The 18,721-nt window shown below is 36.3% G+C and overlaps 2 protein-coding genes across 3 annotated transcripts; one reads left to right on the plus strand and one right to left on the minus strand.

Moving 5' to 3' along the window:
* The first annotated feature begins 2,360 nt into the window (after positions 1-2,360).
* On the plus strand, positions 2,361-5,091 carry LOC113754297 (DNA-3-methyladenine glycosylase-like). The gene is made up of 5 exons (XM_027298676.1): positions 2,361-2,780; positions 3,713-3,770; positions 3,883-3,966; positions 4,291-4,432; positions 4,699-5,091. Exons 1-5 carry the CDS (start codon positions 2,390-2,392, stop codon positions 4,975-4,977), a joined length of 954 nt encoding a protein of 317 aa, XP_027154477.1. The 5' UTR covers positions 2,361-2,389; the 3' UTR covers positions 4,978-5,091.
* Positions 5,092-9,442: 4,351 nt separating this feature from the next.
* Positions 9,443-13,298, minus strand: LOC113751049 (phosphatidylinositol 4-kinase gamma 5-like). Of its 2 annotated transcripts, none has more exons than XM_027294897.1 (2): positions 12,854-13,298; positions 9,443-11,705 (listed from the first exon to the last, which is right to left on the minus strand). In XM_027294897.1, the coding sequence occupies exon 2, from the start codon at positions 11,697-11,699 to the stop codon at positions 9,810-9,812; it is 1,890 nt and encodes a 629-aa protein (XP_027150698.1). In that variant the 5' UTR covers positions 11,700-11,705; positions 12,854-13,298; the 3' UTR covers positions 9,443-9,809. The 2 variants fall into 2 exon arrangements, with proteins under 2 accessions (XP_027150698.1, XP_027150697.1); XM_027294896.1 differs by having other exon boundaries at positions 9,443-12,035.
* Between the last annotated feature and the right edge of the window lie 5,423 nt (positions 13,299-18,721).

Raw genomic sequence — 18,721 nt, forward strand, 5'->3', positions numbered from 1 at the left:
TTTTTTTTTTTTTTTTTTTTTTTTTTGGGGCTCGGTTCATTTTTCTGCAAATTATTTTGAAGGACTTTTTCATTTACCCCCTCCCATTTACTTATTTGGGAAGAGTACCTTAAATATGTTCAATTTTTGCTCATATGGGAGAAAAATATGTATTTTACCAAGCCAAAGTCGTAATGAAATCTAAAATACTTACATGTGTGTGTATATATGTGTACAACAATATGAAGTGATTTGATTTGTTTAGCGATTGATATATTTATATATAATTAGTCATGACATATCACATTAAAAAAAAGTAATTTATTATTTTTTCGATTTATAAGATTTGAAAGCACATGTATGTGAGTGAAAAGGGTTTGGCATTGAAGAGTAAGGTCTACATTTGGCATTTATAGATAGTTGTTGAACTTCATATTGAAAGTAAACTACCTAGACCTTTTTCATGGTGAAATTGACATCTTTTCTTTTTTTGTCAAAAGAATTTTGCGTTTGAGAACTTGAATTTCATCTAGCGCTATATATAGGAGTTGCACAAGAACAAGATTCATGAAGAATTCGGAAGAAAACATGTCATACCAACCTACAAAACTACACTCCCAAAACTTGTTTGAATACATTAGATTAATTCCATTTCCTAATGATCAAGCTTAAAAGAATAATGTGGTTTTATACCAACAATGTGGTTCAAAATTGTAGGCTTAAGGGATTCACGCATGATGTTAATAGGACGTCAAAAGTTGCAATTTATTTGGTGAACAGTACTTAATTAAGCTCGGATGTATTGTCAGCAACATTTCTTTTTATACGTTGGGCTGGATTTTCAGCAACTAATTAAGGTATGAACATCCTTTTCCCATGAATGAGGAATGGGGAGATACCCTGTTCAGAAGGCCTCAGCTCAGCCGTAAGATGTTGAAGCATAAGGAGTAGAATTGTAGATAAGGTCTAATATATGAGGAAAAGAATGGTCGATGGATGCTGTATCTTTATCTATGTTGGCGATCTGTTTGCCTCAAGAGTTTTCTTGAGTGCAAATGAGTAGGCATAAAGAATTATGCGGACCCATTTTTCTTGCAATGAGACAAACGCTTCAACTAAAATTGGGACGTGAATAATTGGGATGTAGTGGCAAGCTTTGAAACTTGAAGGGTTTTAACAATTATGATTAGCAATTGCTGAAATGGTAAACAAGAAAAGTGACTACATATGTAGTAAGTAATTGGCTACCCCACAATTTTTTTCATTGATTGTGATTCTTGATGCTGGTGATTCATCCTACATAGTAATTGGCTACCCCCCAATTCATCCTACATAGCTTGGTTTACAACCACTAATCGGAGTCTGCCTTAATTAACTACATTTTGGATAGTAAGTAATTTTATGAAAGACATTCACTATGTTTCCATAATCAGTACTCCTTTAGACCAAAGCTTTTGTTTTTCCTTTTTCTTTTCCTTTCAACAATTGTTCTTATTATTATACAATGAAAAAGGCATTGATGAAGGTATATATGGAAGGCTAATAGGAGTTAATACATGCTAACACCCCAATAAAACATGAACCTATGTATCCTAATCTATAGTTAAGATAGTGCTATAGCTATAGTTCATCTGTTCTTTTAGACATGATCAGACATGCATATATGATAATCACCTAAAAATATATATTCATACTCCATTCTCCCTTTCTTTTTTGTTCTAATCATTGTCTTAGAGAACAAGTTTGCCCATCCAAGGATTAAAACGTAGGAGAGGCCCTCTGGTGTTGACTCACACAAGTAAAAATAATTTAGTACTAGTAAATAGTAATGATCTAATCATCTTCTCGGTCAGTTGTCCAAAATAATTGGATCTATTGCAACAATTATGTTTCTGCAATTAGATTCCTTCCTCCCTTAATCTAATTTAGTTCATCTTGCTGACTCCCTTTATATATCTTCTGAAATCCAGCTTAGAGCTACAACATCGAATCAGTCGATACTTTCACTTGGCATATATCTGCTGAACTATATTACTCTTTATCTCAAAACCTAAAACATGAATATCACTGATCAAGAAACAACATATATTATGCTTATAGGAAGTTCGATCCTTTCTTTTTTCCTTGGTCAACACAGATATATAGTTTACATCTGCTATTTTCAAATTGTAGTGTCACTTTCAAAGCATAATATTTTACAAATCCGATGTTGTTTTATTGGTTTTGCTTTAGAACTAAGAAGCAAAAGGAGCGCCTTGTAGTGAAACTCACATAGCACCAACCACCTTTTGTTTTGTATTTATTTCTTCCGGGTCCTGTTCTCCATATAAACTGCTAAACCATCTTTGAAGTTTCTACCAAATTCAAAGCATACACTTCCTTTCGTTTCTTCATTTCTTCTCTAGCTACCATGTCCAAGCAAAATCCAAAACGGTATTCTCTGGAGAAGATTAACAAAAATATCAGCAGTTCTAAAGAAAATGAGAAGCAGAGAAGTGCTGCTAGTTTTTTATCGAAACACATGAAGAAAGTGTACCCTATAGGGCTGTACAAGACTTGCTCATCTCTTTCACTTTCTTCGTTATCATTATCCTTGTCTCAAAACTCAAATGATTCTTCCCTCGCGGATTCTTCATCTCAGCTGGATCAAAAGATTGCATTGGCACTCCGTCTTATTGAATCGCCTAAAAGAAGAGAGGTCCCAGTTGCCAAAACTTTCCAAAAACCTACTACTGAAGCGGCCTGTACAGAACCTGGGGAAGAAGGGTTTAGGAGGTGCAACTGGATTACGAAAAATAGTGGTAAGGCATTATTTGATGCATTGAAAAATTTCACCTTTTTTTTTTCTCATTTCTCTCAACCAAGCGAAAGCTTACAATTTCTATTCGTGTATTACTAGACAATGAAGGATTGCACTTGCAAATAAGAATGGAAGATAATTTGAAATTGTCAATAAAAGGTCCTGAATTCAATATCTCCTATTTGCAAACAAATAAAAAAAAGAATGGAAGATAATTAAGATTTTTCACACCGTGGAATAGGAAATATTACACTCACGTCACACTGCTTTATATTCGGAGAGACTACCATCTTCAATTGAGGGAACAGATAACTAGGATAAAAATTCTCGAACACAAAACTAAACTTACAAAAATTTGGTGGATCAATTAACAAGAAAAGTCTGGACATCATTTGTCCTTAGTCTGAATATATGCTTTTCATGTGCATATGTACATGTTGGTTCTTCTGCTTGCAATAAAATTAAATTCCAACCCAAAATAATCAACTGCTAAATCAGGTTTAACATAGCTATAGTGATTGATTACTATAACAATATTGGCCGGCTGGAGTAGGACGTGGAATCATTCGTGTGCTCAGTTAACTGAAGACATTGAATTATCAAAAACAATACTATTATACTTGCTTTCCCAAAAAAAAAGATTTGAATTAATTTGAGTAATGTCACTGGCCAGATTCATGCAGCATATGTTATTGAATAGTATAGTTGTTACAACCACTTCGCTGCTCAAGAAAAGCCGATGTTTATTAGTGTTGATATACTGTTGCTTTCATGTGTTTACCAATATGAATTTCTCTGAACTTAATTAATCATTCACTCCCTATTCCAAAATTCACCATTTTATCAATATTTTTGAAGACAACGTTAACATTTTGGCTTGCTGAAGTAGGTGAGTACCAATAACCCTTTTGACTAAATGAACTTCATGTGCAGATAATATTTACGTACAATTTCATGACGAATGCTGGGGAGTTCCAGTTTATGATGACCAGTAAGTGCAGATATTCTTTTTTTTTTTGATAATTGTAAAGGTTGATTGATGCATGCATGGCTGATCATGGGATTCAAGGACTAAAATTATTCTTGTTGAACGAATTCAACAGTCAACTCTTCGAGCTGCTAGCATTATCCGGGATGCTGATGGATTTCAATTGGACGGAAATTCTAAAAAGGAAAGAATTATTCAGGTATAAGTTTTGCTTGCATTTCAAGAGGAGCAATCGATCGATACTCGCGAATATATATACTTTCACTTTGTCAAAATTGATCGTACATTAGAAAATGTAATGCTTATATATACTTTGATTTGAGTGTACACTCATTGGATTATTGTATACGGAAGCTAGAGTAACACGTACAATTTTTTTTTTTTGGGTCATTAACAACCATTTGGGCCCTTAATTAATTTCCTTTTATCATAACAAAGAGAAATCCAATCAAGGTTTTTTTTTTTTATTTTGATGTCTTTCTTCTTTACTTTCGTACTGATGAGGAACTGTTTGTACTCGCAGGGAAGTTTTTGCTGGATTTGATGCTAACAATGTGGCCAAAATGGGGGAAAAAGAGATTATGGACATAGTCTCCAACAAAGCACTGATGTTAGCTGAGTGCAGAGTTAGATGCATAGTCGATAATGCCAATTGCATATTGAAAGTAAGTTTTGTACATTGCCAATCGATTTGGAATAGAAAAGGGTAATTCAGTTCCAGTGCATAACTGTATATTAATTATGAATTAATTTTCAATACACTGATGACAATTAATTTTAAATTAAATTTAAATTTTAAATTTCATGTACGCAGCCTGTATACACTCAATCGATCCTGCAAGCTAGTGTATAGATGGTTAATCCTATATTAATCCGAAAACCAAATTAATTTGCTAATTTCATACTGCTGTTGCAAATGAGCATTTGCCAGATCGTGAAAGAATTTGGATCTTTCAGCAGCTACATGTGGAACTATGTGAGTTACAAGCCAATAATCAACAGATACAAGCATCCCAGAAATGTTCCCTTGAGGAGTCCAAAAGCTGAGGCCATAAGCAAGGACTTGCTCAAACGTGGATTTCGATTTGTAGGACCTGTGATTGTGCATTCATTCATGCAAGCTGCCGGATTGACAATTGATCATCTTGTTGATTGTTTTAGATATAGTGAATGCGTAAACCTTGCCGAAAGACCTTGGAGGCATGTTTAATACTAAGTCACACAGATTTAAATTATTATTGTTGCTGTAATTCTTTTAATTTTTAAATTTCCAAGCAATGGCTTTCTTGTTGGATAATTTATTTGTAAATTTATGTCTAGAACACATGGGGTTTATCCAATGATGGTTTTAGTCCAGTCACTTCCTGATTGTTGACAGAAGAAGCTATTTAACACGTATGATTATATTTTGAGTCAGTTTGATTGGCTTCAATTGCTCCTAAGTCATCATATCAAGGACAGGGATGGATGCCTTCTCGACCACGTTCCCTAGATTGAAGTTTATGATCATATTTAATCATTCATAATCCAAATACGAAGATGAAAGTTGCAACTGAAGAAATTCCAATCTTTAACTTAGAGATGTATTTGAACCAAACTACTCGCGAGCACCTTGCGAGTAGTGCAGTCAAGAAAGCCGAGTGCGAGTCGAGATGGAGTGGCTCGATAGTATTTCAATCAAAGTTCAAGTGTTATTTTTTTAGCTTCGAAGGCTTGTTGAGACTTATCTAGCACCAAGTAATTAATTAAAAATTATATATTTAGTTATTATATTTTTACTCTTTTAGGTTTGGGAGTTGTATAAATTACCAGAATATTGGCTATGGTTTTAAAATGTTTATAGGCCATATAGTCATTTCACATGGGAAAAAATTAATTTTATAGGTAAAAAATAAGATTGTGCATTTCTGGTATTGGACAAGGACTTCGAGCTCGATCATACTTGCAAAAAAATCGAGTATAATTAAGTAGATCTCGAATTTTCGAACAATTCTTTGAACTCCAGCTCAAGCTTTATTATTGCTACTAGTTCGAACTCGAGTTAGAGCAGTGCTTCCCTAGGGCTGAGTTGGGCTCAAGTACGACAATATTCGAGTTCGGCTCGACTTAATTACTTTCCTACTTCAACTTTTCAATTATAGAAACTTGAATGTGACTCTTGTTTTTATTTTTTTTTTCAATAAGAGAGGGATGGAATTTAAAAAGTGGGGAGGGAATAGAGGGGTTTAAATCCATGACCTCTAATTCCTGGGATTTCAAACTTAACCACTTGATTAAGGCTTCCTCGGCTTGAATATGACTAAATGAATGAAGATATATAAGGTTTTTTTCTGCCTTACATGTTAAAAGAATGCATAAACATCTGGAGATAGAGTATGTTTTCCGTCTACTTATTTTAGGTGACTGAATTCTGATTTAGAAAATGGTTAAAGATATTAATCACACCATCCTAGCTACAAGCTTACTCGGAGGCGGAGGACAGAAAAGTGGATACTGCAATAAAAAGCGACAAATTCTTGGTACTTTTTAGGAGAGTGAAATGTTCTGTTCCGATCCCGGGAGACCATAAGAAATGTTTTGCTATTCTTGTTGAAGTACAGTAGTTTGGGTTCGATATACAATTGGGCTTTCACGATCTTGTTATTTAGGCCTTGAAAACCCTGTTCAACGAAAAGATGTCCCAGATTGCCCATGAGAACTAGTTCTTCATATTCTGTTCATGGCCTTCTGTTCATGGCCTTGTTGGATTGCCATTTTCTTCGTAAAGTTTTTGTATTCTGATAAATACATTTTTCAATCACTGTTTTACTTTATATAAATGAAGTCGCTATAGTATATTCTTTTACAAAAACTCTAAAAAATAGCAATTCAAAGTGGCTGCTTTAGGGTCTACACTACCACGTATAAGCATTTAGCATGGTCTTTTACCAAAATTTCTGACTTTTACCAAAATTTCTGAGCTAAGGTAGGCCGAAAATTGCACAAGGCAGTAAACATCAAGACGACAAAATCTTCCGAATGTTAGGCCCCTGTCAACTAATCAGCCTTGTTAGTCAGCTGAATCATCTCTATTCTCCATGCAAAAGAGAACACATAATTGCACGCGGTAATCAGGATAACCAATGACGCCTACATATGCCGATTTTCCAGAGGCACCAGACGACAAAATTGCTCTGCTTGAGCGCATAACAAGGAGGGGATGCATGAGGTGACATTTGCATACACAGTCCTGGGCTCTACACCAAGGATGGGACCTCTGAGTCTTGAGCTCATGACTGCAGAAAATGTTTTCTTGGAATGATCTCGATGACACAGATCGCCTATTTCCAGGCCAAAATGAATGATTCTAGTTTCAGTAACGAACGAATAATTCAAATTTCATTAGTCCATCATTATGGAAATCATAAAGAAATTCAAATTAATCCCAAGAATGTTAGCTAGCATTAAGCCAAGCGCAATGTTTTCAGTCCCCCAGTTTCAAGCAAGATGCATTTTCCTACTGCGTTATTTCTCCAAGACAACCTTCAGGCTGCTGCAGTCCTGCTGCAAATGCAAAATCACTGGCCTGTAGATGTAGGTAACGCATGTATTATGGGCGTACGACTATTCTTTTTGGCTAGAAGTTACACGCTGTTGCTGGCATGTCTCAGCAATCATATTCTAACTTAATCAAGAAAGATATCTACATTTTCAGCCATGAAATCAACCTACTAAGATGCAGCTTCTAACAAGTGAGCCTTTTATAATAGTTTAAACTCGGTAGTGGAGCTTAGGCTTTTGCTTTCTGAACTAAAGTTCAAAAGAAAAGTGAGATTACGATCTTGCTTCTTTAATTCGTAGCCCAATGCCATACTGAGTGCAGATTTTGGATAGCTTGACCATGCCAAATGTGTTAGGGAATAAGAGAAGTTATCAATTCCGGCTACTGTGGGACAAACACGCTCTCTTTTTGTCTCCTCATCATCCTCAATTACTGATCTTTTGTACCGTGTAATAATTTCTCTGCTTCCACTTTCATGCTGCAATCCACACCTTCACAGGTCTTATGTTATTATACCAGAAGCACATAAGATGGTTCTCTTTCTGGTAGTCCGAGTCAAGAAATATTCAAGAAATCCGTTTGTTAATCATATTTGTACGAGTTCAGGAAGCACTCTATCCTCTTACTGACCTTTTACAGATGATATGTTCTTAGATGAATCATTTTTTTTTCCTATAATCTTAAAATAAATGCCCCCCTTAAAGACATTCTTTTGCTGGAATATACAGGAGAAGGAGGAGCAAAGGGACAATTCTCAGCCCCACTTCTATTTATCCTGTTTCCCTATCATTATAACTTCAACTTCAAGGCAGGAAAAATATTTGCCCACAGCAACACCCCACCAAAAAACAAGTGGCAGTAAGAAACAAAGCAAGGCCAATTATAGATGAGGTCTCCACGTCCACGGCATCAAAGTATTAGTATTATCTTTTAAATTTAAAAATGCCCCCTACTGTGCCATTTGTAGTAAAAATTATTAGTAGCTTTCTAATCCTCATAGATGAAGAGACCTCTGATGAAGACTTCCACCAGCCTGATATGCCCGTCTCCTTTCAAAGCTAACTTTGATCTATACGTGCAATGCAGTCCTCAGTCACCAATAACAGGATAAAACCAACTTTTACAACTGTCTCTTACAACTAGCTACTAATTAATCTCCCCTTCCTACTACTCTTATTATGGATTCGCCAACTTTTTGTGATTATCCTTGTTCTGCAATTTAGCTATCACTAGATTTTTTTTTATCATGATTGGCATGCACTACCACAACACTAGGCTTCAGAATATGGTTAAAACTGTACTGCTACGGCCATTGCCTGTGATCTCACAGTCAGAGCTCAGGTGCTGTGTAACTTTGCTAGTACGAAATCCTAGATAATGGTGTAATCTGGCTTTGGACCCATGCCAATAATATTTCAGCTGCTTTCTGCTGCAGAATACACTCTTAAAACTATACAATTTTTTTATATAATATTTTTTTTCCTAACAGGAGAGGAGTGAGATTTAAGGTGCGAAAAGGGATAATGGAAATTTGATTCCAAGACCTTTAATTTCTGAGTTTCTGCCTTCCTAAAATGGACTAATTTTTTTTTTCCATCAAGAAGTAAAGCTGAATTCTGTGTTATGGATTTTCTTATCACAAACATTTTTGCTTGTACGGCCTCAAGAAGGGTTGCTTGGCCAATTACGCTCAAGGGCCAAATCAAGCTGAATATGATCAGTGGGACCTGGTCATGTGAAGGTTTTATTGCTTCATCATAATTACATAATACGTCAGAACTGATCACCAGCTGTTTATAAAATAAAATTAAAAAAAAGGTCATAAATGCAAAATATCCTCAATTGATGATGGAGAGAGATTGATGGCATTTGATAGCAAAGTTAGAGGGCAACAAAAAAATATATATATATACAACAGTGGACCAAAAATTATCCCACTTTTCAGTTGCTGTTTTTCCATTAAAATCTTCCTTGTAATTTGATCAGACAGCAAGAGGACTAAAAATTCTCCATGCACTTCCAGATCTCTCGTTAGAGCTTTCCTCCTCCTTTTATCTCAATCCAAAGGGGAGCATATTACCCCTTTTAACAGTCTGAGAATCAAATCACAGCTACAAATAAGCCACTGCTCAAGTCTCGTCAAAATGCAAACAAATAAATAGAATGAAATGGAAACATGTGCTCCACAGTATATACAAAACCATGCTCTCCCTTTTTCAGATTCATTCTACAAATTATTTATCTAACAAGCCCTCTGAGGAGTGAAGTTAAAAGCAAAAATGTCAAAAAGAAAATACAAACAATTCTAGTCGGCCCTTTTCACTCAGCAGCCTCCAAAGCATATATTTACAGGACTTATAATGCTACTCACTGCTTCAACAACTTCCACCAAGAAAACCGCGGATTCAACCTACCCCTAATAGTCTCTCACTCCCACTAGCCTGCAGTCTTATTCTTCAACCTCGATGTTGCTCATAACGACTTATGGTATTGGCTCTATCTCAAAACTGACAAGAAGTCCCAAGCCTCTGTCTCTGCCTATGGCCAAGAGTTATAGACTTGCGGTTAGCAAATGCTGGATACAGCAGCTCCTGGAACTTCTCTAGAAACATTGCCCATTCCTCATCATTCATATCTGCCAGCTTCACAAAACTCGCACTTACAGGAAGCTGCTCATTCGCGCTTCTGTGGCCAGATGATGAACTAGTTAAGTAGCCATACTCTGGTTTTGTCCCAGACAACTTGGAGAATTTCTGGTTCTTTTCACCAAAACTGGTATTCTTGAGCGACATGGATAACTTTGAAATGTTCGAGTTCCTTGCAGGCCCCAAAACACCTACAAAATCATCCTCCTCTTCTTCAACATCACTTTCATCTTCCTCCTCAACACTCTCATCCAGTTTAGAAAGTGGAGAGCGGCCAATTACACCACCAAATCCAAAATGAAATGGCGAGCCAACCATGAAGTCCTCTGAGACCATTTTTGGATCAATTTTATATATATCATCTTCACAATCTATGTCAAATTGGAACTCCTCATCATGCCCTTCAGCCTTGGGAGATAGCATCTCCCTCTCAGCAATGAGCCTTCTGGCCTCAATACACACAACCTCAAGCTCACTGGGTTCCTCATCACCACCTCGAAACTCCCTGGTCATCATCTCACCAATCTCAGCAAGACAAAGCCCATAACTAGCAGCACCTTTCAGGAAAATGGTACAGAGGACCAAGACGCGAAGGCAAGCTTCTCGAATCATAGGTAGCTCAGTTCTAAGCATCTCAGAGTCCCTAATAGGATCAAGTTCTTCTATATACTCAAGCTCATCATCTGAAAACGGAATTGAAGCCTGTGGCCAATGAATCCACTCAAAGTATGGATCCTCCAAACTTTCTGGCAAGCAGAGGCCATGATCAATAGGAATGAGTTCCACTTGACCAAACCTCCCAACACCATCAAGCTTCCTAACTAAAAGGTTACCTGCATGTCTATCTGTGTTAAAAATCCTAACATCTAATATCCCGATTCGATGCACAGCAGCAACTGGAAAGCTTGACGTTCCGTGGTCACTCGCATCAAAATCATGCGGAATGAACTGCTGAAAAGATGCAATCTTGCTAACAAGCTTCTTGTTCTGAGGCTTGCTGCTGCCCACACCATCATTGACATTGAATATTGAATGTGTAATTTTCACCAATGCAGTGGGTGGTACATTAGCAAAGTGGTCATAATCAAGAAGATAAGCAGCAACCTCTCTGAACCCGGTTTCCCCAACTCTGACTGAGCGTTTTAACCCTGGCTGACCAAGAGCTTTCCCAACAAAACCTTTCGGATTATTCGGTGCAAATGGTTCCTCGTCAGTTGGCTTCACAATGGCAACACTCTCCCCCCAGGTGTTTCTAAAGTAATAAGCACCGCCAAGTCCACTATGAACTGGGAGAGGATCAACCCCTGCCTTGATCGCCTTCACTATTTCCTTAACAAGTTGTTTAGTTTTGGAAAAGCTACCTGAGTGCCCCAATATCTCAATGGGACCACTCTGATCTCTATGTTGGATATCCCTCCCAGTGGGTGAGAGACAGGGAGTCGAAGAACTTCTGTGCAGCAAGTTCCGAGTCAGGAGAAGAGGGGAATCATTTCGAATGGCACTAAGGTCGTTCTTCAACACCATATCGCCAAATGTCAATGAGCTCTCCTCAGTTGGAACATTGAGGGCCAGCTGCAACCTCCTCTTCACAGTATGTGCATTGTCGCTTCGATCCAACTCCATTCCCAGTACACAACCAGTCTCGGTTTGGACAAAAACACGTCTCCTCCCTGCAGCTTTCCCTTCCATCCTATTGTTCCCGTGGTACTCCCCAGCAATCGGACTTTTAAAAACTGCCACAGCCATTTGAGTCTGAACAGGACTATCCAAGTTAGGAGACATGAAAGGAAGAGAGAGACCAATGGCTCTCACAGCCGACAAAAGAGTGGCGGCAGAAGAGCACTGCTGCTCCTCTCTCAGTCGAGCGCCAACTCCAAAGCCGATTGTGACTGAACCACCAATATAAGCGGTGCAGAAATGATCATCAATTGGCAAATCCACACCGAAACCAAAACTCAGCCAATGAGAAAAACGGAACAAAGCAAGGACTGGCGACTACAAGAACTGACAAAAAAGATAACAAATCCCGACCACTACATCGAGAGAGCCATCTGATGATTCGGATAATACAAAACGAACAATCTGTAAAAAGAAACACAATTAAATCAAAAACCAACAAAAAAAAAAAGTGATCTGCAGCACTAAGTACTCTATAACAAAAACCAAATACCAGCATATCAAAATACAGCCGTCAGGATTCCAACACTAAAACGGTCTAATTTGAAAATCTCACCAAGTAAATCTCTCTGCGGTCTCTACTTTCCAAATAAGAACATAACTACAATGAAAAGTGCTGATACGTCCATGCTTGCAGGAAAAGGTCACTTCTTATCATATGCTACAAAGCTACAAGATCCCATTACTAGATTTCTTGATTTTCCTTTACATATTCTAGTACAGTAAGAAATGACAAGATCTTCAAAATATAAATACCAAGGCCTTGTCTAGTGGTACTTTTAATACTCAAACGACTAATCAATGCAAAGCTTTAAATTCCTGCCAAGCTTCACTGCATAAGACGCGTCATTTAGGCGTTTTACAAACTTAATCCACTGAAACTGATCCAAGTAAACGATCTACTTAACGTTTAAATCCAAAAACTTCCTTCCCTTTTACTTCTTGATAAAACAAGAGCCACTCCCCAAAACTACACTCACACGCATTCAAAAATCAACCTTTTCCTGAAAAATCGCACACTCTTTAATCTTATTACTCATATCATGCATTACTCACATTTGGATTAATCAGATTAAGCATGCAAATCCAACATAATCCAATCAAATCACAAAACAAAGCCCCCAAAAAGGAGGAAACAAAAGAAACCCAGAACCCACATTAAAGAACAAGATAAATTACAATTAATCAAAATCCCAGATCACCAAGTTGATCAAATTACTCACCAGATGGCCAGATCTGAGAAGCAGCTCCACCTGTTCCCTCCTATGCAGCTGCCTCCCTCCTCCGCTCACACACCAAATAACGAAAAAGAGAGACTGTTGAACCCAATTCAGATTCAAAAGTCCCCGCCCCACTAATCCAGCAACCGAATCAGAACAAGTACAACGGCTTTGCAATTCCAAACCTCTATCTCCAATTCCTCTTCTTCTGCACTGAGCTCTTCTTCTCTCGCCTTTTTATCTCTCCCAACACTCTATTATTTTTGTCCTGGCACTGTATAATATAGTTGGAATCTGTATCAACAATAATATATATTAATAGGAAACAGATCTCTTTTTTTTTTTTCCTTTTTTCTTAAATTTTTTTTCTTTTCTTTTTTGGGTTTTTTCCAAGAATGTTCCTTCCAACTCTCCTCTCTCACCCCTCTACAGTCTACAGTGGGTAATGTTACGGGAATCATGGTTACTGGATTGACTAACCCTGGCTACTTATTCTTGCAGGATGACCGAAGGGTCTGGAATGTTGGGTTTCCGCCGTTGGATTGAAGCGGAAGGATGACTCTGAAACGTCGATCATTTTAGAAGGAGGATGACGTGGAGATAAGAGATTGGGCCGTGACGTGGCGGGGGCAGCGTTAAATAGACTGCTTCTCATACCCGTAACAAATCGGGCAGGACCTTTTCTGTGCTCTCAGGTCCCTAGACTAGTTAGTAGTATTTGGGCTTTTGTCTTTTAGCAAGATGAAATTACCAAAATATCCCTGTGTATTAGGATAATATCAAAAAATCGTCAAGAGCGGTTTGACGAGTTACGAGGTTTTGAGTCGGTGCGTCGCGTGCGTACGGTAACGGGGGAGAGAAGGGGTGGATCATATGGATGATGATGTGAAATCAGGGGATCACGGAGGACTTCTCTCTCGGGTGGGCCCACATGGAGTGTTCTTTATCTTTTATTACTACTAGAGAGAAGGGTTTTGTCATTTGTGATGGTGGGGGCTGATTTGGTTGAATTTGATATTTATTGGTCAAGGACCTGGAGGACACGGTAGCGATGAGAATTTGAGGACTTGAATTCTTCTTCCTCTTCGTTTCTTTGATCATCAAATCAAAGGGAATTATGGAGAGTTTGGAGGTTGTTGAGTTGTTCCTATAACTAAGGACATCAGTAACAATTACAAAAGAAGCTTTGGTGTCATTTTCTTTCTTGATTTGCAGGGATTAATTTTTAAGTATGTTGATTGATTTTTAACTAGAATTTTATTAGTCAAGTCCAAAAGTGAATAAAATTTTGCAAAAAGAAAATATGGCATGTATTGTTAAAGAGTCTAACAACAATCATTATTATTTGTTAATGTGGGAATTTTTTTTTTCCTCAATTTATAACTAAACAAGAAAAAATAAATAATAAATTCCCCTAAATTTTGACAAATGTGTGGATTTCAATCTCGGCTCTCTTCAAATTGAATAATATAATGTTTTCCATTTCTTCTCGGTAGATAAGGAACAAAATTTAATAGGATTGTATGGATCAATTTTGTCTCAATAATAATTTCCTCTATGCTTGTTTTTTAATTAATTTGAAATGGTTTGGAAACCTCCGATGATTTAATTCTTACTTCTACTGGTGTCTTGGAGAGTAGGATAATCAATCGGAGGCATAATACATGGGGTTGCCAAATCCCTCCTACAGTTTTCTGAAGCAATTGTGCAGTAATAATAATAAATGTTCTTGTGAATGATTTATAGCCAGTATAGATGAGATATTTTAGTGGTCTATGGAGAAATAAACAATAGTATTAAGCATAGTTATTAGGCAACAAAATTATTAGTGCCTATTAAAGAGCCGGTTTGTCTAAGGGATGCTCATTGTGCCCTCTTTAATATGTAATTCAAGTGTTAAGATTATTTAGGATAAGTGCATAAATTTAAGTGTTTTAACAAATGCACTCATTAGAAAAATCTTGGCTTCATTTAGATTGAGGGATTTAACGAAATATTTGAAATTCTCTCAAATCCCTCTAATTGTTTGGATTATTTAGGATGTATTTGACTTTATAAATCACAAATTATTATAGTGTTTAAAATGTATTTTGATAATTGATGAATTATAAATTTAAAAACCTCCTAAATAATCCAAACAATTAGAGGGATTTGGGTGGATTTCAAATCGATCTTTCGTCAAATTCCTTAATCCAAACAAAGCCTTAAAGATTAATCCTCTAAAACCCTATCCATTTGTACTTATTGGAGTATCACCAAGTTCTTTTTAAACTGGTTAGGGAGGCAGCAAAAGATCCAAGAAGCCACTCAAGTCGCCAAGTAGTTTGCAATATTTTAGGTATTTGGTGGAATTAATTATTGAGGAAGCTTAACTATTCTTGCATATCCAGTTCCCAACATTTTGTAACATCCACTGTAACTGCCAAGCTAATAAGTCACTATCTGACTAAATCAACGCCTAATTTTATTATATCCGTGAAAAAAGGCAAAGTTTTTGCAGGTATGAGATTTTTTTTTTTTTAGTGAAGCTAATATTAGCATTTAGAGCCACAAAATAGGTACATAAAAATTGGAATTTCATTTAGTGAGGATTATCTAAGCAAATTAATTCTTCGAGTCACGCCATCATGTTGTCAACTACGTACAGAACATACAAATTTTGCCCCATTATTAGAGAATTTTGAGTCGGCCAACTTTCTAGTTGCTCACAAAGTCTAAAAACATTTACAAGTTTTACCCAAAGAAGTATAATTTTCTATTCAGTGGATGTTGTTTGTCTGAATTCAATTGCACAGTTCCATGTAATATTGTGTTAGTTCAATTTTCTTTCGTTATTCGTGTTTGTTTGGTTAGGAGGATATATGAAATAATTACTATAACACTTTTGTAATGTAAATGTTCTGTATATGAGATAAATAAAAGATTATTGAAAAGATAAAAAATTGACTGGAAATTGTAATTGTAACGTGAGTTGATAAAAACATTAATTACCATCCAAACAACTATTTTCAAAACCGCTTTTATTTGTTGTTACTAAACCAAGTGTCATCAAACTTCCTTCTTCTAATCTCATCGACATTTCACTTTAGTTTACATGAAATCCATATAGAAGCATTTCACTATCACCCAAAAGCAGGCATGATGGATTGATAATTCGGAATTAGGATTAGGTGAAATTTTTTATATAGTTTGGTAAACGTTTAATCAAGCCAGCTTAATGCATGCTATCCACGTCGCAGGAAAGGGCCATCTTATTGATTTGGAGTCTCTTACTCAGACGCGGCAAACCCTTGACTTTCGTGCTGGATCCAGCTTAGTATTTAATCCCAAGAAAAAGCCACTATAAAAGTCGAGTTTCTGATTAAAACTCTTGCATGCATGGCTAAATCAGGATTAAGCTTCCTGTTTTTGTTAAATGCTCTTACCGATAAAATCAGCTAACTGGAACAAATAGAAAAGTTTCACGTATGGGAGGTTCAGGTGCATCGAGTTTATTACTCATTCCACATGAACATTTTGTTTGATCATTCATTTTTCTTTTTCCAAATGACCAGCATTTAGAGGTAGAAGATTAATTTGTCTTGAGGTAAAACTAGTTTAACCAATATATCATAAGTAAATAACAAAACTAGTATATTGGTATGAAGCACCATTGAAACCCTAGCGATCATTGTGACCTTATGTTACATGCATTTCTCATATATAAATCAATGATGGAACTTTCTTATGTTATTTATGCATGATAGATACATTTCTTGGGGTGATAGGTACATCAGCATGAAATATCCTCCACTAAGCTAAAGAGAGGGGGCTTCTGGTGGCAGTCACGAAGTAGATTTATTCTCCTCACATAAAACTGAATAATCTACATGCATGCTAAGTATTTTGCTTCCTCACAATGTCTTTGGAATACGTTGAGCTGCCCCTCAAATGTGACCTATCTCATACATATTTTCGTCTCGATAGGCATTGATTGGTTTCAAGTTTCAACATCTCGATCAAGTTGTGGAAAAAGTTCATAGAAGAGCCAAAACATCGGCTATCTCGATGTTCCAATAGAAAAAAAGATAAGCGTGTCAATCTATTATTTGGCAAGTGTCACTAGAAATATTCAAACTTTCACCCTTTTTTCCATTTCTTAGGCACAATGGATTGACTTCCTAATGATGGTCTTATTCTAATTTCTATCCTTGTAAATACGTAAGATGACATATATATAGTTAATTAATTGCTTCACATCTACCACCATACTAAAAGAAATATGTACATTGTGTATGGAACCGGAAAATTTACATTGAAGGAGCAAAGTTTACCATAGGGTCATCAAAAGGTTTATTCAATAAAAGATTTTTTATTGAAAAATTTCAATTTTTTGGGAGTAAAAAACCTAAATTTTCAAATCTTGAAGTGTCGTGGCCTCTTTCTCCATACCCTCTAGATCTGTTATGGTAGTAAATATTTTGATCTCCTACTGTTTTACGTACAATACATTTAGTCCTTAAACTAAGCCAAAAATTTATCGAGGAGGAGTTAATTTCAATTTGATGCAATGAAAATTTAGTTTTTTCATGATACTAAAAAAGCAGTTAAATAATTTCATTTTCAATTTGATGCAATGAAATTTCAAATTTTTTGTTATACAAAAAAAGTAGTTAAACAATTTCATTGGTGAAAACACACCGTAATGGTTATCATCTAGTACTTTGAACATGTAAAGATTCTTACCACTAGATCAATTCACAATTACCAATACAAGTTGATTTAATTGGTAAGAATGAATTAATTTCTCATAAAAAAGTTGTGTTTGAATCTTGTTGCCAACGTGAATGTTGTATTACAATATGTAAGAATCTCTATAAACAACTTATGCTTTTAATAGTTAGTTCTGATTCATAATGGTGGCCAGAGTCGAGTTTACCTAAATTTTTTATTATAAAAAAATATAGTTCATAATATTTTATGTGACAACTATCTAACCTACTCATACTCCTACCCTTATCCTAGGAAGAGAACTTAAAGAGACTTATATAGAAATTGAAAGTGAACCACCAAACTAGATAAGTGCGTTACTTTAAAGAAAATGACTGCCAAACTTCTTATAAGACTGGACGGGATTTGAACCCCAACTTTGTACGGAAAAGGTTTAAAGGAGCTCTCGGAGCCCTTTTTAGCCGCATAACATCCTTTGACCGTACCGTTTTGTGTGTTTTCTTCTTGTGCAGTTCAACTGATACGGGTGGAGATGGCCTTTAATTGCAAAAATGGGAAGATATATTTGTGGAGCCAACAGCGAAGAATAAAAAATGGGTTTTTGAACGGTGGAAGGCGGCACTGTTGATGAAGCTTGTTGGCAAAAAGGCCATGCAAGGACGCCAGGACGGTCGCGGTTTCATAGATAGGCTTTCTTTTGGTCTCCCTAGGCGCTGACTCATCTGCACGATTTTTCTGACTACAATTTTTTTTCGTTTTCCTTTTAATCATTTTTCTGCCAAAAAAAAATTAGCAGTCCCTCTAAATGTTACCAACTACTACTATTCATTAATTCAGTCAACGTACAAGCCAAGACTGCACGTGATGGTGACTGGTTGTTGATGTCCGGTGCTACTCTTAATTGCTAATTTTTATTCTTTTTATTGTATCTGAATTCTGTTCTGACCTGTTGGCATTATCCTGCCACGTTCTTGCATGGCCCCACTTGTTCTTACATTTTTTTTTTGAAATTTTTATTTTATCCTTATTTTGAGTACCAATTTTCCATACCTGTGTTTTTTTTTTCTCTAGATACCATATAGCTATTTCTACTCTATACTACGGGAAGAGTATAATTCAGCGAGACTAAAGGAGGGGAATTCAAGAGAATTGAATCACTAT

The sequence above is a fragment of the Coffea eugenioides genome, chromosome 11, assembly GCF_003713205.1.
Source record: "Coffea eugenioides isolate CCC68of chromosome 11, Ceug_1.0, whole genome shotgun sequence".
NCBI classification, from domain to species: Eukaryota; Viridiplantae; Streptophyta; class Magnoliopsida; order Gentianales; family Rubiaceae; genus Coffea; species Coffea eugenioides.